We start from the raw sequence: 23,371 nt of genomic DNA, 5'->3' as shown, positions 1-23,371 counted from the left end.
TGTGCGCTCAGAACTGAGAACAGCGATGTAACGCTATGTGCAGGCATACTACATCTACATCTACATCTACATCTACATACATACTCCGCAATCCACCATACGATGCGTGGTGGAGGGTACCTCGTAACACAACTAACATCTTCTCTCCCTGTTCCACTCCCAAAGAGAACGAGGGGAAAATGACTGCCTATATGCCTCTGTACGAACCCTAATCTCTCTTATCTTATCTTTGTGGTCTTCCAACGAAATATAGGTTGGCGGCAGTAAAATTGTACTGCAGTCAGCCTCAAATGCTGGTTCTCTAAATTTCCTCAGTAGCGATTCACGAAAAGAACGCCTCCTTTCCTCTATAGACTCCCACCCGAGTTCCTGAAGCATTTCCGTAACACTCGCGTGATGATCAAACCTACCAGTAACAAATCTAGCAGCCCGCCTCTGAATTGCTTCTATGTCCTCCCACTAGAGACACTGCTCAAAACATCTCTGCAAATCGTCATCCGATTTCCAGAGTGATTTCGATGTCGTGACCGGTCGTTCCTTAGTTTCCGAATAGCCCCTCCCCCCCTCCCCCTTCCCTCCACCGCCACAATGCAGCAGCTAAACCTTCTTTCCTCTGGCATTTCGTAACATAACATGACGCTTTTAGCTTTTCGACGAATCTCACAAGACGTTGATGTTGCTTACAAGTCCATATTAGAGCAGTTGTTTCACTTTAAATACAATGATCAATAGTTCGGCACAAGTTAAGTAAAGGAGAAGATTCCGTAGCTTGAAGTGATTGACTTGTTCCTCGCCGTGTTTCGATGCAGTTCAACAAATGCGGACCTGATATCCAACCTGTTCTAGGTCGCCTTTAGTTTCCGCATTCATTACAGAGTTAAACCTGATGAGAGATTTCTCATCCTGATTCTGACATTTACACTCCAGACTGGGGGCTGGTACTTCATCACTTTAATGCAATGGGACGGAGTCGTGCATGCAATTTACCTGCAAATCACGAAAAATTGTTATTTTAACTGTTTGTATGTTATATTCCTGAGCTGAGCATTGGAAAGTCGACAAGCATTCACATAAACTGTGTGAGAAACCACTTGCAAACCACAACCAGAATAGTCAGTGAAGAAGACTGATTCGTTCACCATGTTCTGGATTCCCTATCTGAAAGGAAAACCTTCAAGTATGTAGAAGGAGTCAAGGTCTGCATTAACCCTAGCAATACCAACGCATTTTCTATAGCAAAATTCGGTGGTTGTTGTTGACTTATATTAACAACATATTTCTTAAAGACATACTGGTGCGTAAGTAGGGTCCAGAACATGAAATATATTTCAGCACACTATTAGCAATATGAAAGGACTTTCAATAATGTGAGTTAGTTAACGCCCACTATAAAATATTACAAAAATGCAAATTTAGTTAAATATTGTTCAATTTTACTCAAAACATAATTTTAAAGGGATGCAGATCTGAAAATGTGGTCCTGAAACTGGAAATGTTGAATGTGACAAGTCATTGGGAAAAGTGACATCTACTGCTACTGAGTTAAGCTGACTCAAAAATCTGGTAGAAGAATTCATTAGAAACAATAAATATTTTTTTCAAAATTTTAAAATATAGCGGAATTGAATAGTTTACAATAAGTGGGCATAAAATACCCTCCCCTCGCTCTTGGTATTGCGAGTGTTAACAAAAGACAGTCAAGACATAGAAACTAGAATCTGTTAACTGTATTAACAATGAACTATTACTATTCATGTTTACGCCAGTGGGGCTTCATCAAATAAATTAGAGAGAAAATTAGAGAACGTTTTGGAAAGAGATGCTGCTTCATCACTTGTACTACATAGCTACTAGGGCTCTGAGCACTATGGGACTTAACATCTATGGTCATCAGTCCCCTAGAACTTAGAACTACTTAAACCTACCTAACATAAGGACATCACACAACACCCAGTCATCACGAGGCAGAGAAAATCCCTGACCCCGCCGGGAATTGAACCCGGGAACGCGGGAACCCGGGCGTGGGAAGCGAGAACGCTACCGCACGACCACGAGCTGCGGACATAGCTACTATTTATCTCCTGAGGATAGCTTAATATTTACTTGCTTACATCTGATTTTTTTTACTTACATCTATAAATGTTACTGTCGCAACTATGCAAGGAACACTGTTACTTGCCATGTAGCTAGAAGATAGTTTCACTCCTTGACTCTAGATGCTCAGGTAATTTGTAGAAAGAATTGCTAATGAGGTATGTCTCTGATTTTCTTTTGAATTGGTTGGGATTCCCAGTTTTTTATATATACTAAATTAGAGCTTGTTGAATAGCTTTATGCTAGAGAACATAATCCCATTCTGAAAAACAAACAAAAACAAAAAAAGCAGAGACTATATTACAATTGTTTTTTTGTCTGATGATTGTGTAGATGACAGTAAATAGAAGCTCGCAGTTAAGTTGAAACATTTTTTGTTGGCGTTAGAAAAAAAATGTTAATGAGTAGGTATATTTTGAAGTGAATAAGAGCTGATAGAACCTTAAAGATGTTTCTGTATGATGTGTGGTCAGCTGTACACAGCAGTCTTACTGCTCGTTTCTGGTGAATAAACACTTTACTTGCTTTAGATGCACTGCGTCAGAAGATAATTTTATGGAACAACAAATCATGATAAAATTCATTATAAGCCAAGACTCTTGTCTTTAGGAAAACACAATGACAGATGCTTCTCAGGGTAAAACATGCTGAACTGCGGTTTTTGATTAGTGTACGTCAAGGCTGAATCTCGAGGATGTTTGATTAGTGCTTCACGTTGTGTATTACCATTAAAGTCTGCTTCTGATGCCAAAGGTCATTCTTACTTTTCTGAAATTGCATAATATGAGACTTGACATTAAGACTAACTGTTAGCTGTGAATAATTTGTAGGCGTCTTCAGCTATCGTCTGAAGAGTACTTGCTAAAGTTCTACATCTACATATATACTCCGCTAGCCACCAAGCGATGCGTGGCCGAGGGCACAATTCGCGCCAAAGCCATATTCCCCCCCCCCCCCCCCCCTGTTCCACTCACGGATCGCGATCGCGGTCGCGCGAGGGAAAAACGACTGCCTGAACGTCTCAGTACGAGCTCTAATTTCCCTTATCTTTGAATGGTGATCATTGCGCGATTTGAAAGTTGGTGGTAATAATATATGCTCTACATCCTCGGCGAAGATCGGATTTCGGAATTTAGTGAGCAGCCCCTTCCGTTCAGCACGTCATCTATCTGCGAGTGTTCCCCACTTCAAACTTTCTAAGAGGTTTGTAACGCTGTCGCGACTGCTAAATGTACCAGTCACGAATCTTGGCGCTTTTCTTTGGACCTTATCAATCTCTTGAATCAGACCCAACTAGTGTCTCATACAAACGAACAATACTCGAAGACTGGACGAACTAACGTATTGTAAGCAGTTTACTTTGTTGAAGGGCTGCATCGCTTCAGGATTCTACCAATAAACGGCAACCTAGAGTTCACCTTGCCCGTTACTTATGTAATCTGATCATTCCATTTGAAATCATTTCGAATAGTCACACTCAGATAATTGACGGATGTTACCCCTTCCAAAAACTGGGCATTTATTTTGTACTCGTACATCAATGGGGATGTTCGCCTTGTTATACGCGGTAGGTTACACTTACTAATATTCAGAGATAACTGCCAATAATTACATCACGCATTTATTTTCTGCAAATCCTCACTGATTTATTCACAACTTTCGTGTGATACCACTTTCCTGTAGGCTACAGTATCATCGGCAAACAATCTAATGCCGCTGTAAGTACCATCAACCAGATGATTTATGTGAATCGTTGTGTTTGGATCCTTGGTTGACAGTCTAGTGTGATCAGTAAGCGTTACAAATTTTGAATCACAAGTAATGTCAGACTAGTCGCAACTGTGTAAACTGGCGCATCTATAGAACTGTGCATGGTGGGTGGCTCCCAGAATGCTTCACACTTGAATCCCTCCGTTTTAAGTCGTCACATCACTTTGTGCTGTTTACACTATGAGGTTAAAATATTTACGGCAACCGAAGCGTCGTTGATCCGGCGTGCGGATTTGATTCGGTTGAGGCTCACCTCTTTGTCTCTCAAGCTAGCGATGTTGCTCTGCTCTAAACGAGCAGGTAAACGGCTCCCAGATTTTCGAATTATGTAAAAACAAGAAGCAAAAATGAACTCTTACTTACATTGCAAGGACTCTCGTTGGTAGCCCCCTTGGTGCAGATGTGGTCGTTGCTTATGGCGCCCGGAAAAGCCGCCTCGCACTCGGAGTTCTCGATGATGGTCAGTTCAGTGAACTGCAGCGTGGGGCTCACTGAGTCGCTTTCTGCACAACAGAGAGACGAAAGTAAGACACATTTTAGTAGTTACCGTTGCTAGATGGCTGCTACGTTTACGTATGATTTGCTGTCGTCAAAGGTCAGAATGCTTCGGCTAAGGTAAGGGCAACTGTTTACCACGGAAACGTGCAGCCAGTCGATCACTCACCGTCAGACAGCTTTCCCCAGCCGCTGAGCACCGCCGTCAGGCCGGCGAACGTGTCGTTCACCTGAGATGCAGACGGCAGCCGAATGACGTTTATTACGTCTGCAAGTAAACAAACACACAACTGTATTTCGTTTTTGTTTGGAAGAAAAGTGTCACATAGTTGCAATGATGAAGGAAAAAAAAAGAAGAAATCTTGACAATTTGATAAGTGTGAGAGGTAGTGCGAACTTCTCTCCACACTAATGCTTGTTTACTTCCACAACACTTAGCCTGCTCAGTTACGGTTGTCACTGGGAGATGATGCTGTAGCAGCCACAGCTATCCGTATTCGTTACGGGGGGGGGGGGGATGTATCTAAAATTGGTCAAGAACGCTGAATATTTTTTTTTCTTTTTTTTTTGCAAGCAGATATTTCTGTAGTACATTAGAAACATGGTCTCCAGTCTTCAGATTTTATTTCGTGCTACGTATGATGTAAAAACCATCTGGTTTCAACCAAAGCGTAGTGCCGCGCCCCCTTTTCTAATCGAGTCTGTCTTGTTTGCGATATTTTGTTGTTTCCTGTCATCAGAGAAGAAATCTGCAGATTGTAGAAGCCTGTGATGCGATTACTTACGATTTATTAAAGAAATGCACACATTGTGGAACACAAGACACAAACGAAAGCTTTAATATTCTCATTCATAAGAAATGCCGAAAAGCAACATTTCGTTCGTCTACTGTTGTTAAAATTTCCTCATATGATCCTTCTCTGGTGGTCAGTCATGGCAGCACTGGAAGAGTCGGAACACTTACGAGACTAGGATTCGATGCAGGTTGCTTCACTGAAAAGGTATTGAAGATTGATGATGTGCGAATTGCTAGTTCTGAAATCTCAGTGAAAGATATTGACAAAAGGGCACGTCAGAAGGATCAGGCTAGAAGAAAAGAGTTACGTGAAGACCTAAAAGGCCATATGTTATGGCCAACATTAAGATACCAATTTCTGGCATAAATACTAATAAAATATTTTTTCTGCATTTCCCGCAAATTTAATTTTCCATTTCATAAGGAATATTTTCTCCTGAACTATTGCCGATAACAAGGTGAACTTCGCTAAATACTTTTTATGTGCTAGAACACAACCTCCTGTGGTACAAAATTTTTCAACGTACATTACTGTCTAATTTTTGTGAAATAAATGTTGTTGTACATCACAAACTTTAAAAAATTTTGGGAGAGTTCTAAGACTGATATTAAAGAACGGGTACACAGATTTCTTTATCTAATTACTAAGAAGTAAACTAACATCGGAGAAAATGTTCCTCATAAGATAGCCTGTGTTCCAATAGGTCCAGGAACGTCCTGATCAAATTATTTGATAAAAAAATGAAAAAAAAACAATAACATAATGACAATATGTGCAAAATTTAGTTCAATTTTTTCTCAAACAGTCAAAGTTACATTATCGTATATGTACCCTTGTATATTTTTCATATAATAGATTTAGTGACTGGGTGTCTTAAGGGTATCTCTGACTGTTAATCAGTCACTTTGATGATAGCTATTGCGAAACTTGAAATTTTTACATTTAACAAGCTAATTCAAGCGAAATGCTCTACCCACTCGAAGGAAATTTAACCTATCGATGTAAAATGTAGCTATTCTGATCGTACCAAAGTCAGACAGTTTCTTCACAGTGTGCAACTTCCTCGGAAATAAAATTTTCGGCTTCATTCATTTGTTCATTGATGAATAGTTTGGATAATGAATGCATCTCAGTTTATTTGAAAGCGAAGTAGAGGATCGGACATTGTTCAATGGAGGGAAATAAGGTATTCATGTACTATTTGCTATATAGAGCCGACCGCAGTGGACGAGCCGTTCTAGGCGCTTCAGTCCGGAACCACACGGCTGCTACGGCCGCAGGTTCGAATCCTGCCTCGGGCATGGATGTGTGTGATGTCCTTAGGTTAGTTAGGTTTAAGTAGTTCTAAGTTCTAGGGGACTGCTGACCTTAGATGTTAAGTCCCGTAGTGCTTAGAGCCATTTGAGGCATTTTGCTATATAGAAATCCTAGAATTCGTTCCCTTTTGGTGGTCAGGAAATGAACAAATACTATACCTCGTAAACCAGCTAAAAGACCTGACGGGTTTCCACAGCATGACTTGAAAAGAGGATGCTGAACCGACGCGTCCACTTAAGACTTACTTTTCGAGCATAGCACTTACACAGCTTAGGTCTGCTGCATTATAGTTTGTCATACAGTCATTAGAAGACGCTGACAAAATAAGTATTCTTAAAGCTTGAAAGGTATGTGCTGAGATTCGATCAGGATAGAGCCAGTGAAAAATGTCGATAGTTCCCAACCACAAGGTTGGACGAGTAGTACATCTTCGAGTAGTAAGATCTTTGACAGCTAAGAGAGCTAGGTGCACGCGGTAAAAGTTTGAGTAGTGGTGACGAGATGCACAGAGACAGCAGACGCGTTTCGAGTCGGAGCTAGATGCCTGCAGGAGGCAGCCGGGTCGTGACAGCATCAAAGTAAGAATTTGCGCTACGCACATAATAAGCTATATATTGAGCGAAACTCAGAGTAAAATAATCTATATGCCATTGCACAGTTGGCAAATTATTCATCTACATCTACATCTACATTTATACTCCGCAAGCCACCCAACGGTGTGTGGCGGAGGGCACTTTACGTGCCACTGTCATTACCTCCCTTTCCTGTTCCAGTCGCGTATGGTTCGCGGGAAGAACGACTGTCTGAAAGCCTCCGTGAGCGCTCGAATCTCTCTAATTTTACATTCGTCATCTCCTCGGGAGGTATAAGTAGGGGGAAGCAATATATTCGATACCTCATCCAGAAACGCACCCTCTCGAAACCTGGCGAGCAAGCTACACCGCGATGCAGAGCGCCTATCTTGCGGAGTCTGCCACCTGAGTTTGCTAAACATCTCCGTAACGCTATCACGGTTACCAAATAACCCTGTGACGAAACGCGCCGCACTTCTTTGGATCTTCTCTATCTCCTCCGTCAACCCGATATATTACGGATCCCACACTGATGAGCAATACTCAAGTATAGGTCGAACGAGTGTTTTGTAAGCCACCTCCTTTGTTGACGGGCTACATTTTCTAAGCACTCTCCCAATGAATCTCAACCTGGTACCCGCCTTACCAACATTTAATTTTGTATGATCAATCCACTTCAAATCGTTCCTTTTTACAGAAGTAACTGCTACCAGTGTTTGTTCCACTATCATATAATCATACAATAAAGGATCCTTCTTTCTATGTATTCGCAATACATTACATTTGTCTATGTTAAGGGTCAGTTGCCACTCCCTGCACCAAGTGCCTACCCGCTGCAGATCTTCCTGCATTTCGCTACAATTTTCTAATGCTGCAACTTCTCTGTATACTACAGCATCATCCACGAAAAGCCGCATGGAACTTCCGACACTATCTACTAGATCATTTACATATATTGTGAAAAGCAATGGTCCCATAACACTCCCCTGTGGCACGCCAGAGGTTACCTTAACGACTGTAGACGTCTCTCCATTGATAACAACATGCTGTGTTCTGTTTGCTAAAAACTCTTCAGTCCAGCCACACAGCTGGTCTGATATTCCGTAGGTTCTTACTTAGTTTATCAGGCGACAGTGCGGAACTGTATCGAACGCCTTCCGGAAGTCAAGGAAAATGGCATCTACCTGGAAGCCTGTATCTAATATTTTCTGGGTCTCATGAACAAATAAAGCGAACTGGGTCTCACACGAGCGCTGTTTCCGGAATCCATGTTGATTCCTACAGAGTAGATTCTGGGTTTCCAGAAATGACATGATACGCGAGCAAAAAACATGTTCTAAAATTCTACAACAGATCGATGGCAGAGATATAGGCCTACAGTTTTGCGCATCTGCTCTACGACCCTTCTTGAAGACTGGGACTACCTGTGCTCTTTTCCAATCATTTGGAACCTTCCGTTCCTCTAGAGACTTGCGGTACACGGCTGTTAGAAGGGGGGCAAGTTCTTTCGTATACTCTGTGTAGAATCGAATTAGTATCCCGTCAGATCCAGTGGACTTTCCTCTGTTGAGTGATTTCAGTTGCTTTTCTATTCCTTGGACACTTATTTCAGTGTCAGCCATCTTTTCGTTTGTGCGAGGATTTAGAGAAGGAACTGCAGTGCGGTCTTCCTCTGTGAAACAGCTTTGGAAAAAGGTGTTTAGTATTTCAGCTTTACGCGTGTCATCCTCTGTTTCAATGCCATCATCATCCCGGAGTGTCTGGATATGCTGTTTCGAGCCACTTACTTAGGACAGAATTTTTATTAAGTAACAAACAGGGCCAAAATGAGTAAAGTTATCTATAATGACAATTTTATGCCATTGCACTACGGCTGAGTTGAATATTGTTTTATTATCGGCTAAACGGGAAGGAGTGCACGAGCCAAGTCCACAGACGCAATCAAATGCAGGTTGGTGACTTTCATTTATTTTTACCACTAAACTTTCACGCAGTCAGATGTGTATTTTGAGTATTAATTTTCCAACAATATTTTCATGCAGTCAGATAAAGTTCAGCTCGGTTAAATACGCAGTCAGATGCAAGTTTTATTAAAGACTAAAGCAGTCACATGCAGTTCAGTCAAGATTAAATAGAGAATTTTATTAACAACACTTTCAAGCTATAAGCAGCTGTATCATCATTTTCAGTAACCCTAGTAGCTTAGCCAGCTTATTACATCAATAAAACAACCCGCAAATATTATCCGAGTCTGGGCCAATGAAAAAATAAGCGCTGTGCGAGTAGTTCAAAAGAAGCAAATTAGTGCCTAATTATTAACAGCTGTAACGCAAGTTGTGAGCCTTACCGTTTGGCATGACCATCTCGGAAAGATGGACGACCGCGACGTCGTTGTCGGTGGTGCTGCCGTCGGACCAGTAGTCGGGGTGGACGATGGCGTGGTTTGACGTCACTGTGACAGCTCCTTCAGCGTTTTGAGCGGACGACAGCGTTCCGAGGGATATGGCGAAATCCGTGACCCTGTGGACAAACGTCACGTTATACCAAACGGTCTTGAATAAATACGTGAATAAAGAATGAAAGAAAGCACTGCGAAACTGTCGTGATCATTTGTCTTTTATTTTATCCAGTGATGAAATGTAATGAATGGAACTGAATGTCATCTCCGGATCTACTGGAGAGAATATAAATGGACTACGAAACTGTTAGAGCGACTTCTAGTGATACGGAGTCACCGCACAGTGGGTTAAATTGTCATTGATCGTAAAAGGCGCGCATTTTTGGGACCGACGACTTTCCTGGATGTGATGCGCAAGGGGAGAGGTGGAGATGGTCAGAACGTTAGTTTTATGGTAGCAGAAAACAAAGATAAAAGAAGTTACGAGAAAACGCCTTTATTGTTCTACGTTTACGTAATGTTCGTATATGGACCAACTTGTGTTACAGAGCGATGGGCCGGTGACACATTCTGATTTTATGAACTACTAGGTTAGCCCCCACTGCTTCACTCGCGTAGGCTCTGTTGTTTGCACAGATTTCTGTATTTTTTTATCGAATTTTTATTGCGTTCACAAATTGCAACACCTTCCAAAATTTTTCTCGCTAATTAAGGCCATAGAAACATGATTGTTTCCGAATGGTTTTTGTTAATCAAGCCTTTTGCGTTCTCGTGCTGATATTCCCATAGAAACTTTTTCCACCTCTAATACGTATTTCTTTATATCTAACTGAAAACTACATTTACTCTTAATTTTTTTTAATATAACGAAATGCTTTCTTTAAAAAGTTCATCCCCTTCGGAGTTGAGTTAGCAAAAAGAGGTGAAACGCGTATTTTTTTATTTCTAACAGAGAAGCTAAATAGAAATTTTCATAAATTTAGCTCTGAAAGCTCTTTCATAATGAAATAATTTCATAAAACTTTTCATCCCCTATTTTGGCCCCCTTCGGAATTGATTTTCCAAAGAGAGTGAAACACCTATCTTTTTATTTCTAAAAAAGAAGCCAAATACCAATTTTCATGGATTTAGCTTTAAAAATGCTTTAACAATGAAATATCTCATAAAAAGTTTCATCCTCTGTTTCATCAGCTTAGGGATTGAATTTCCAAAACCAATAAACCACGTATTTTTTATTCGTAACTGAGATATCATATACGTGTTTTGGTTGATGTATCTTAAAACACTTTAGTAGTTCTTTAATAATGATTTACTTTAAAAAATCTCCGCCCACTATTGCACCCCAACAGGGATTAAATTTCCGAAAATACTGAATCACGTATTTTTTTATCTCTGACTGAGAAACCAGATACCAATTTTTGTTGGTCTAGCTTCAAAGCTGTCTTCGTAGCGACGTATCCTCTTTTGCCCCCTTAGGGATGGAATTGAGAAAGATCCCTTCTTGAACGACGCCTACAGTATGAGATCAACACCTAAAAATCCCACGTTTCTGTCCTTTAGCGGTTTGGGCTGGACGATGATGAGGTAGTCAGTCAGGACGTTGCCTTTTATATACAGAGGGGTCAAAAAAAATGTATACACTGTTTAAAAGTCCATAACTTGCAAACTAATTGACGGAGTTGTCTCATTTCTGGTGAAAGTGTAGCTTAAAGTCCAACTTAATGATATCGCTATAGGTGTTCGAAATGGTCACCATTAACATCCACACACAAACGATGCCGCTAAACTGCAGCACGAACTACTGACTGCAACGTGTTCAGTTGGATATTTGCGCATGAATGTACGATGGATTCTCGAAGTTCATCCAATGTGCGTGGCTTTTGTCGATAAACGACGTCCTTTAGTGTTTTGAAGACAACAAAGAGGAAGTGCTACATCTCACGATTGCTACACGCAATGAACGAGGACGACCCAGATCGTAGAATGGAGTACTGCGAGTGGTTTACTAACATGGTGCGCAACGATGAAGGGTTTGCAGAGGTGACTGTGTGGTCTGGTGAGGCACAGTTCAAACTCAATGGTACAGTAAATGGCAACAATTGCATCTACTGGGCCGCCGCAAATCCTATCGTCCATGTAAACAAAGCCGTGAATTTGCCAGGAGTAAATGTGTGGTGTGGGTTGTATTACCGGGGCTTGATTGGGCCCTCCTTCTTTGACGGCACGGTTACCAGTGAGGTGTACCTTCAGAAGCTTCAGACATCCATTTTACCTGCCATCCGAGACTTGTATGGAGACGGAAGAGTTTACTTTCAACAAGATGGTGCCCCAGCCCACTGCCAAAATCGTGTTAGGGCGTATCTCGCCGAAAATCTACCACGTAGAGGTGCTGTGGAGTATCCACCACGTTCCCCACACCTAACTCCTCTGGGCTTTTACCTGTGAGGAACACTAAAGGACGTCGTTTATCGACAAAAGCCACGCACATTGGGTGAACTTCGAGAATCCATCGTACATTCATGTACAAATATCCAACTGAACACGTTGCAGTCAATAGTTAGTGCTGCAGTTCGGCGGCATCGTTTGTCTGTGGATGTTAATGGTGACCATTTCGAACACCTACAGTGATATCTTTAAGCTGGATTTAAAGCTAAAGTCACCAAAAATGAGACAACTCCGTCAATTAGTTTGCAAGTTAAGGACTTTTGAACAATGCATACATTTTTTGGACCCTTCTGTATATAGATTGTCTCACTCTACTCCTAGTGTCGGTTGTCAGGAACGTCACCGAACACAGTTCTTGATTGGATGGCAAGCTGTGTCTGCTTATAGCAGCACGAGGAGGCGGGGACGTTCGAACTGAATCCCTCCAATCCTCAGCAACAGAAAATGTGGAAAAAATTTATGACGAGGATAAACCCAACTATTGCGCTGCTGTCGTTAACAGCGACCACGAAAGATGTAGTACTTTGTGTTGTGGCAGCGATCTCAAATACCTGGTGTAGTAGTAAGCAGCATTAACTGACCATCTCTAACCTCAGCAGCAGAAAAATATAACCAACATTATACTACAGAGTCTTTCAGGGGAAATCCTTGCATAAAAAGCTCTCGGTTAACTTGCAGCGTGAAGTTCACATAAGATCTCAAACTTCCGATGATTGCCTCCGTCATCGTCGTCAGGTAATAAGTCTGACTTTAATGAAACTGGCGACGCTCCCACATTTATGGCATGAGTTTGAGGCGGCAGGTTAACCGAGAAACTAGTTAAAACAAACTTTTGACTCGTATCTGCAGTTTTCGTTAACAAAATTTAAAATAAACTAGCTAAAACAAACTTTTTATTCGTATTTAAACCACTATCTCTGGCAGCGACGTTTATTTAAGAGATTAAAATTTTTGCATGGTTTCTTAATACAGTGCTAAATCTCATTTATTACCGAGACAGAATCAGGGTATATTATGTACTACATGAATAGTTGAAACGTCTCTATAGAATCGTTTCATAAGACATTTCACCTATTTTAACTAGTTCTCGTCTCATTTTCTACACCGCTTATCCGCGGTGTACGTCATCAAACTCGTACAGAACGAATGAGCAGTAGAACTGATGCAAATCCAGTAAGATGTGACGTTTAGATGCGTTCTGAATCAGAAATTTTAAGCGCTATGTACTTCTTTGCCCCATCCTGTGTAATCCACACCAGTATTTCTATAATGGTATCCTTTATTATCGTTTCCCCTCCTTTAATTTGCGTTTTGTATGAAAGGATGAGAGAGTACATGTATTTTCTCGGGTTTATAAGGCAGATGGCGCTCTAGATGCTCTCCGTCTGCTGGGGGTACAGCATAACCACTTTAGTGTTCCTTTATAGGTGCACAAAGACGTCTATCCCCACTGTCCGTGTCTTGTTCGTCTGTTACGTTGGTGGCGGAAGAAACACCTCTGGTATTTCCGTTTCACCTGGGTCACTGTGTGGTCGCTATCGTTAGATAAGCACTCTGCTGCTTGCTGCTGATAAGTCCAGTTCGTAGTTCTTAAGGTGGTCTTGCTACTGTAATGTCGTTGTGGATGCGTAAGTTCCTCATCGTAACTGAAGCATTTTATGTCCTTGTCCAGAACGAGTTCAGTTTAAAGTGTAATCCATCTCTAATGTCAAGAGTTTCGATTTATTCGGTAATCTGGCTTTGCTTCGTTCCTTTGGAGCATTGTGGCTTGGAATGTTCGGCACCAAGTGATCATTAGGTCAAGTTAGGGTGACCTTTATCTTGTGTGGTGTGAGAATAGTTGTCTACGTTCGCGGTGTTTCTCTCTGTTCTAATTTGTGTCGTTTCCTACTCAGCTTCATGTGTGATTAGATGTACGGATTTCAGCGTGTGCTTTGTTCCATCTATTTCTACGTGTTCTTCGTTTAGTGAGCCCTCAACTCGAATTTCTCTCAGTGTGTAATTATAATTAGATTAAATGATCAGTATCTAACGTGCTATTTGAAAACCTATATTTTCATAAATTTGTTGGATTTTAGTAACTTCTTTTATCTGTGAGGACCACGTTTTGCATGAACTCGTGGGACATTCTGCTTTCCTGGTCTCGTTGATCAGTTCGCAGTTCCCTCATGATTTAATCTAACTTTCGTAGTTGTATATTATTTTTTCCGTAATTTTTATCTGTTTCAACAAAATTTTGCTCGATGAGTAATTTATTCACCCACGTGTTTCATCATCTGTATTGTGGACGGAAGTTCCCGTATCTACCACTTGTTCCCGTTGATCAGTCGCTATAAATCTCTTTGCCGTAATCGCATGCTTATGGTCATGATTAATTTCTCTCCGAACTTTATCCTCATGCGTGAATCAGGTCTGAGTGCATGAGTCTATACGTTCCTTTTTCTCTCCTTTAACTCCCCATATAACTGATCACAATGAAGGAAGTGGTTTCATCTTAACGTGTTTTTGTATATTGTTTAATGTTCAGGCAGCAACCAGCTACTGAATTATTACGTTCCCCCTTTTTATTTTCATTACGCCAATTTAAGAATAAATGTTCTCAGTGAAAATTAATACGTCTCATCCGGTCGTATTCTTTCTGGCTTGCCATACAATCACCTTCATTGCAAATTACGGTGGGACGAATGATTGTATTCCGTAGGATATTTTAGTGTTGTTTTTGCGAGCTGCATAAAGGGGGTAGTGATCGAAATTACTCATAATTTGAGGAAGAGCTCTCATCACTGAAGTGTCCAACCCACATTTTATTAATTTATTGCTTGCTTTATTGTGTGATAACGTGTTTTGGCTCTGAGCACTATGGGACTTAACTTCTGACGTCATCAGTTCCCTAGAACTTAGAACTACTTAAACCTAACTAACCTAAGGACATCACAAACATCCATGCCCGAGGCAGGATCAGCCCGCCGGGGTGGCCGAGCGGTTCGAGGCGCTACAGTCTGGATCCACGCGACCGCTACGGTCGCAGGTTCGAATGCTGCCTCGGGCATGGATGTGTGTGATGTCCTTAGGTTAGTTAGGTTTAATTAGTTCAAAGTTCTAGGGGACTGATGACCTTAGAAGTTAAGTTTTCGAAATTAAGAAATTCATTTAAATTAATTAATTGAATAAAAATAATAATGAAAGTATTCTGATTAGACTTAGAAATAAAAAAATCGCTGTGTTTCGCGAGTTTCGAACCTTCGATCTCCAGCACGACAGGCTGATGCGCTAAGCTTTGCTCTACAACTCTACGATGCGTATTTTGACAATGCAGTAGCAACGAATGCCTTTAAAAGGTTGCCTTCACTTAATCTCATGAGAAACTTTTCTAATGTAAGCCGATCTCTGTGTTATAATAACTAACTATGTGACGCTGAATCGCGTCTAGTACGGGATCCAGTAGCATTTGGTTAGTGCTGTGGATGATATATGTGTTTATATCGTTAGGATCGTTGTGTATGTATGTGTGTGTGTGTGTGTGTGTGTGTGTGTGTGTTGTTTTGTGGTTATCTATCATGTGAGATGAAGCTCGAAATTAAAGGGCCAAATCCAGGATTCTGGATAGAAATGCAACAAGAAAGAAAGCCGGACAAGGTGAACTTACCATTTGTTGTGGCAGTTTGGCAACGGTGAACAGTTAGGGAGTGACGTTGAGCGCTCTGATTGAGGAAACCAGCACCAGCCCGTGAAGTGTCAACTATCAAGTAATTTTAATCGGGCTATAGTCTTTGACTTCTTGGGTACTAGCGCTGGGACAGAGTTGTCACCCGAATTGATCCCATATACGTTCTGTCGGGGAAAGATCTAGTGATCTTACTGCCCACACACGGTCTCAAAACCATGCAGAAATTTCATAGACACGTTCCGTATGTGGACGAGGATTGTCCTGTTGAAACAATGGCACCACGATATTGTCACTTGAGGACGCATGATGTACCGTTGAGCAATCACATTGACCCGTGATATAAGGTTATATCCCAAGGCCCTTCACGCCAAGAAGCTGGCGACGGTCATCCAAAGTAGCGCACAACCACGATTCACCACTGAATACAATGTGAGGCTATTCATCAGCAATCCTTGCTACCAGGTCGTGCACCTCTTCAGGGGCAGCCGTTTGTTTCATGGTGTTAACGGCCGTCTACGCACGGACGGTAATTCCTTACCCCGACTACTTTTAGTCTCCTACAGATGAAACACAAAGTTACAGCAGGTCCATTACTTACTCTCCGCGGCCGGTGTGGCCGAGCGGTTCTAGGCGCTTCAGTCTGGAACCGCGCTGCTGCTACAGTCGCAGGTTCGAATCCTGCCTCGGGCGTGGATGTGTGTGATGTCCTTAGGTTAGTTAGGTTTAAGTAATTCTAAGTTCTAGGGGACTGATGACTTCAGATGTTAAGTCCCATAGTGCTCAGAGCCATTTGAACCATTTGACCTTACTCTCCGATGGCAGGTGCAGATGTGGAAGTGTTGCGACGTGCCTGCTGCACTGTACGGCGATACTCCATCAAGGAAGTCAGACGTGGTCGACTGCAACATTGACGACGAATATGCCTGCCCTCACTTCCCCATGCAAGCAAACGTCTGGCCACTGTCACCTCCAAATGGCCCACAAATCTGGATATTGCACCATTCGACGGGCCGGCGTAATGGAGATACACAATAACACACATTTTAAACTGTGATATGTGCTGATGACGTTCTCTCATACGAGTGTGCTGCACCTCTGTATCCTTCGCTGTCATCATTCAGCATCTGACGCTGTTTACGCCCCTTGTACACCCTGCCTTGAATAACACTAATGCTTTCTGGTGGTCGTTCTGCCTGTCACCGAGAAATACAGCTCTAATAATTTATACACGCGCCGATGGTGTGTACATGCACAAAGTTACGTTGGCATCCGATCATGCCCTCCGGGTGCTTAATTTCCTTTGTCAGTCACTATATTTTGTCCGGTGAGGTGAATCTGCAACGATCAGTAATCAGTGATGCCAAAACACTTATCGGCGAGATTATGTTTCAAGAAACCTGTACGTGTGAAATCAACAATGTCTAACACTTCTGCTATAAGGAATGGGCTGAGCAGCGGGTAGAGGTTTAGGGTAGACCCTTTCCCACGGGACGGGAAGCGCCCTTAATAGCGAAAGAGTCAGTAATGATCAACGGCATGAGGGTGCTAAGTCAATGGAATCCACCGCATTAAAGACGCAGTAGGTGTATCCACAGGATATGCTGTCTTCAGAAAGTAATTTTATGATGACCTGCCGGCCGCGGTGGCCGTGCGGTTCTAGCGCTGCAGTCCGGAACCGCGAGGCTGCTACGGTCGCAGGTTCGAATCCTGCCTCGGGCATGGATGTGTGTGATGTCCTTAGGTTAGTTAGGTTTAAGTAGTTCTAAGTTCTAGGGGACTGATGACCTAAGATGTTACGTCCCATAGTGCTCAGAGCCATTTGAACCATTTTATGATGACCTCTTCCTACACAAAGAGTTCTGGAGACCTCCGGTGGAATCTACCAAGGAGCGGGTTATGAGGAGGAAGACGAATAAGGCTAAGTAGAATGTTAGAGAAAATGAAGAATCTGAAAATAAGGGTGAGCAGGCTACAGTTAGACCTTTTAGAAAATGAAATGGAAGCATAGATTTCTGCTCAGTCTATTATAGGGTAATGACGATAGCATCAGTGGATGGTGTATGAGGTGTTAGCATCATTTGACCAGAAACTAGATAAGAGCATGATTTATATGAGCAGCAGAATGAATTATTCTTCTGAGGACTGAGACTAAACAAACACCAATCATCATTGTACAAATTTACATATCAACATAGCAAGCTTCTGATAAGGAAATAGAGAAATTGATGAAATGCGTGAATGTCGATGCGAATGTGTTAGTCTTAGGGGACTCGAACGCTGTTAAGTGGCAGGGAACTGAATGTAGGTTTCAGTTTGTTGTAGCAAAGACGCTCTTCCAACACCACAAGAGAATAGCGTATATATGGAAAAGATCAGGCAGCAAAGGGATATAGACAAAAATTTAGAAAACAAATCCTAAACTTCGACCCGGATATTGACTCAGTCTATAAATCTATACCCATGAACAGCAGGCTGAAATTCAAGAGGATAAAGAAAAAAGAAACTGATTACGATAGAATGAAATACTGAAAATTTACAGCAGAATGAGACGAAGTGGAAAATTCACTGAGGCAGTGGCGACAAAATATTTCAGAAGCAATGAAAAGAATTACGGTGTACTGGATGATCGGTTTGGTTTCAGGAAGGGAAAAGACACCAGAGCGACAATTCTGACGCTGCGCTTGGTAATGGAAAGTAGAATGAGGAAAAATCAGGAAATCTACAGGTCTAGAGAAAGCCTTCGACACATTAAGATAGGACAAGGGATGCACGGTCCTTAGAAGATGGGGGCTAAGGCTCAGAAACTTACGAATAATGAATATCTACAAAACCCAAATGGACGTAAAAACTAGAATATCAAGGAAAATAAATTTAAGAACAGAGTAAGGTCGGGTTGCAGCTTGACATCGCTGCTTTTGACCTTGTGGCTCGGAGGTGTAATCAGGAAAGCGAAAGCACATTTAGAGGGAAGGAAGAGATATTAGTATTTAACTTCGCACACAACACAACGCTGGTGGCAGGATGTGCGTAAGGCTCATAAGATCTTTTGAAAGGAATAGACAGCTTACGTGGCATGGAGTACGGAGTAAGGATAAACAGAGTAAAAATGAAGTAAACGGAGAGTAGCAGAAAGGAGAAGGACCACTTGTTTAAGGTAATAATTGGGAGTGACACTGTAATGGAAGGCGTGAAACAGCTCTCCTCTCTCGACAGCAAAATTACGCGTTATGGTCGGAGTAAGAAAAATATCGGAAGTAGACTGTCATAGACCAAGAAAGCTTTCTTCAGCAAATGAATTCTGCTTTTATCAGATATGTTTATGAAACTCTGAATATCGTTCTTGAAAGTGTAAGTCTGGAGTACTGCACTATACGGAAGTAAAGTGTGGGCCAGCTGGATCATGAGAAGAATAATCGGGGACCAATATAAATGTGCTGGTATCTAAAAAGAAAGAAAGAAAGAAAACTGATCAGATGCCAGTAGGACTCAGGCTCTGACGCTTCCGTACGGACTTGATTATGCATATAGGCAGTTCATCCATCGTAGGAGTTGAGAGTCTTGACTATTGTGACCTGCTATCGACACTAATACTGACAAGATACTGGTCCCCTGAAATGTTGTAAGTTTGAAGTCGGATAACAAATGACAAAAGAAAAAAATTGTGTGTTGTAATTAAAAATTAAAAAAATGTTCAAATGTGTGTGAAATCTTATGGGACTTAACTGCTAAGGTCATCAGTCCCTAAGCTTACACACTACTTAACCCAAATTACCCTAAGGACAAACACACACACCCATGCCCGAGGGAGGACTCCAACCTCCGCCGGGACCAGCCGCACAGTCCATGACTGCAACGCCCCCAGACCGCTCGGCTAATTTCGCGCGGCAAAAATTACCAAATTTCTGTTTTTTTTCTTTAGTCGCACTGTGAAACCTCATTTCTTGTTAGACCTTATAGGTTTTAAAGAATGAGTTTGCTTTGTGATATAAATTTCACCTTGACGCGTCTACCCGTTCCTGAGAAAGAGAGATCTTAACAGACGGACGGACATAGTCAGCCGGATAACAAATGACTTTTTTCGTGTGATATAATGATAAATTATCAATTTCTGTTTTTTTCCCTTTACTCGTATTATGAAGCCTTTCTTCTTGCAAAATGTTACGATTCTAGGCCAACGGTAACTACCCTATATTTTGATTAATGAGTTTGCGAGTGAGAATATATGACATAAATGGCTGATGTATTGATTTAATTGATTTAAAGCTTAAGGTTTTTATACCGCCAAGGGACTATAGATGTCACTGTGTGGCATAAATATCAACTTGATACGTCTGGACGTTCCTGAGAGGAAGGGTTCCGTCTGTTAAGATGGATGGACAGACAGCTGGACAAAAAATAAGAAAGATATTTTTTCCTTGTGGTATAGTTACCAATTCACGATTTTCGGATTTTTTTCTTCACTTCTGCCGTGATACCTTGCTTCCTGCCAAATTTCATAATTCTAGGCCAAGGGCAAGTACTTTATAGGTTTTAGTGAATGAGTTTGCGAGTATTATAACATGTGACATACATGGCCGTATCTTTTGATTGGGTTGACTTAGAAACTTGCGTTTATTACAGCGAAAGGGACTATGTACCTTAGTAAGTGACATAAATTTTCACTCGATACTCTACCCGTTTCTGAGGAAAAGGTGTCTTATCTCACGGATGGACAGACGCACAGTTAGATAGTAAATGTCAAAAAAAATTTTTGTTTGGGTGATATAACTACAAATCCACCCTTTCGGTTTGTTCCTATAACTGTCCTGTGAAACACCGCTGCCTGCCGAATTTCACGATTCTAGGTCAATGAGAAGTAGCTAGATTTTGATGAATGAGTTATCAAATATCAAAATACACTACTGGCCATTAAAATTGCTACACCACGAAGATGACGTGTTACAAACGTGAAATTTAACCGACAGGAAGAAGATGCTGTGATATGCAAATGATTAGCTTTTCAGAGCATTCACACAACGTTGGCGCCGGTGGCGACACCTACAACGTGCTGACATGACGAACGTTTCCAACCGATTTCTCATACACAAACAGCAGTTGACAGGCGTTGCCTGGTGAAACGTTGTTGTGATGCCTCGTGTAAGGAGGAGAAATGCGTACCATCACGTTTCCGACTTAGATAAAGGTCGGATTGTAGCCTATTGCAATTGCGGTTTATCGTATCGCGACATTGCTGCTCTCGTTGATCGACACCCAGTGACTGCTAGCAGAATATGGAATCGGTGGGTTCAGGAGGGTAATACGGAACGCCGCGCTGGATCCCAACGGCCTTGTGTCACTAGCAGTCGAGATGACAGGCATCTTATCCGCATGGCTGTAACGGATCGTGCAGCCACGTCTCGATCCCTGAGTCAACAGATGGGGACGTTTGCAAGACAACAACCATCTGCACGAACAGTTCGACGATGTTTGCAGCAGCATGGACTATCAGCTCGGAGACCAGGGCTGCGGTTACCCTTGACGCTGCATCACAGACAGGAGCGCCTGCGATGGTGTACTCAACGGCGAACCTGGGAGCACGAATGGCAAACGTCATTTTTTCGGATGAATCGAGGTTCTGTTTACAGCATCATGATGGTCGGATTCGTGTTTGGCGACATGGCGGTGAACGCACATTGGAAGCGTGTCTTCGTCATCGCCACACTGGCTTATCACCCGGCGTGATGGTATGGGGTACCATCGGTTACACGTCTCGGTCACCTCTTGTTCGCATTGACGGCACTTTGAACAGTGGACGTTACATTTCAGATGTGTTACGACCCGTGGCTCTACCCTTCATCTGATCCCTGAGAGACACTACATTTCAGCAGGATAATGCACAGTCGTATGTTGCAGGTCCTGTAGGGGCCTTTCTGGATACAGAAAATGTTCGACTGCTGCCCTGGCCAGCACGTTCTCCAGATCTCTCACCAATTGAAAACATCTGGTCAATGGTGACCGAGAAACTGCCTCGTCACAATACGCCAGTCACTACTCTTGATGAACTGTGGTATCGTGTTAAAGCTGCATGGGCAGCTGTACCTATACACGCCATCCAAGCTCTGTTTGACTCAATGCCCAGGCGTATCAAGGCCGTTATTACGGCCAGAGGTGGTTGTCTGGGTACTGATTTCTCAGGATCTCTGCACCCAAATTGCGTGAAAATGTAATCACATGTCAGTTCTAGTATAATATATTTGTCCAATGAATACACGTTTATCATCAGCATTTCTTCTTGTTGTAGCAATTTTAATGGCCAATAGTGTAATTGACATAAATGGCATTGACTTAGAAGTTTCAATTCCTTACACCGCCAAGGGTTGTGGACCTCAGTATGTGGCATAAATTTCGACTCGGTCCCTCTTCCCGTTCCTGAGAAAAAAGATTTTTAGCAGTCGGACACAAATACAGACAAGTAGACGGACAACAAAACTATCCTATAAGGCTTCCGCTTTTAGCGATTGAAGCACGGAAGTTAACAGATAAAATCTGGATTGGGAAGTGGTACGGGGCAGATGAGGAAGACCCTTAAGTCCGAGGCTAATTAATCTGGACCTGTAAGGACCAATAGAGGGGAAAACAGAAGGGGCAGACAGAGACTAGAAAATTCAAAACGTATTTTGGAAAATGTTCGGCCTGTTAGTTACATAGGGATGAAGACTCTAGCACAAGATAGAAAATTATGTTGGTCAGCTGAAGACTGCTGAGTGGGAGATTGCTGACTAAAAAAATCCTACTAAAATAAAAAAAATAAAAATAACAAGTAAAGCTTGTGAAACGGAGCTCAGAAAAGAAAAATAAATCACAAACTTACTTTACAGGAAGGGATGGTTCATTAGAAAGAGCGAAGTGCAGACGTACCCGTCGGCGCAGTGTGCCGCGGTGAGCACGCAGTGGTGCGTGATGAGCGAGCCGCCGCAGAAGGCGGAGCCGTCCAGCCGCACGGCGGCCTGCCACGGGAACTGGCCCAGGCTGGCGTCGCTGCCGCTGATGATGCGCGTCTCCTCGTCTGGAACGGACAGGGAGAGGCCACCTCAGTGTGCACAATCTAGGTAATGTGGAGTTGAACAATGGAGGTAGAATAAGGGGAGATGACGCTACAGACTTAACGCTGTACGTTGTTTTAAAGCCAGTGGGCGGGGCCCGCCGCCATCTTGGATCCCCCAGAACATTAGCAAACAAGTGTTTACAATTGCTTCATGTTCGTTATTTCTGTCTTGTGCACGCGACATTTATTTTATATAGTAAAATTTACACTGTTTTAGTCAACAACACAGCATAAGAAACGCAACTTCAAACGTTTTTCTGGTCTTAAATGCGTATTCGATACAGTAATACGACACGAAAATATGACGCTTCTGGCCTCAGTACTGTAATTCCTTTTCATTTATACACTTCGAATAACCGAGAAGTATGTGGTACTAAGAGCGTGCTTTCGTAATCCATTTCTATTCACTTTCATTGTGTTTGTGGCGATAATTGATAAAGCCAGAACTACGAAAGCAATGATTGATAGTTTAGAGGCATCGATTTGTATTCGTTGCATTTTGAAGTCAAATGCAAATTTTAAATGTTCAAGTTTCCAAGAAATTTACTTTATTTCCTATGGTCTCCCTTAGATGTATGCAGGGATGATATAAACAAGCGAGCTGTCGTGTCGACAAAGTGACAGATTCGTTAAATTACGAAGGAAAAGATCGGAATTTAAGGTTGTCAGGCCCACTGTAGTTTACACATCTGCTTTGTTCTTAAATTGTACCTACCAAGTGACATTCATTGT

General features: G+C 42.1%; 1 protein-coding gene across 1 annotated transcript in view; it reads right to left on the bottom strand.

The window, feature by feature from the left end:
- LOC124775673 (collagenase-like) overlaps window positions 1-23,371 on the bottom strand; it is a 59,705-nt gene that overhangs the window by 726 nt on the left and 35,608 nt on the right. The window contains exons 3-6 of the mRNA XM_047250500.1: window positions 22,453-22,600; window positions 9,393-9,565; window positions 4,529-4,627; window positions 4,228-4,367 (exon numbers count right to left, since the gene is read on the bottom strand). Coding sequence (XP_047106456.1) covers window positions 4,228-4,367; window positions 4,529-4,627; window positions 9,393-9,565; window positions 22,453-22,600 — 560 coding nt within the window. The remainder of the gene's footprint in view (window positions 1-4,227; window positions 4,368-4,528; window positions 4,628-9,392; window positions 9,566-22,452; window positions 22,601-23,371) is intronic.

The sequence above is a fragment of the Schistocerca piceifrons genome, chromosome 2 (assembly GCF_021461385.2).
Source record: "Schistocerca piceifrons isolate TAMUIC-IGC-003096 chromosome 2, iqSchPice1.1, whole genome shotgun sequence".
Lineage (NCBI taxonomy): Eukaryota > Metazoa > Arthropoda > Insecta > Orthoptera > Acrididae > Schistocerca > Schistocerca piceifrons.
Note: the sequence above shows the minus strand (reverse complement) of the source record. Positions and strands in the feature narration are given on the sequence as shown.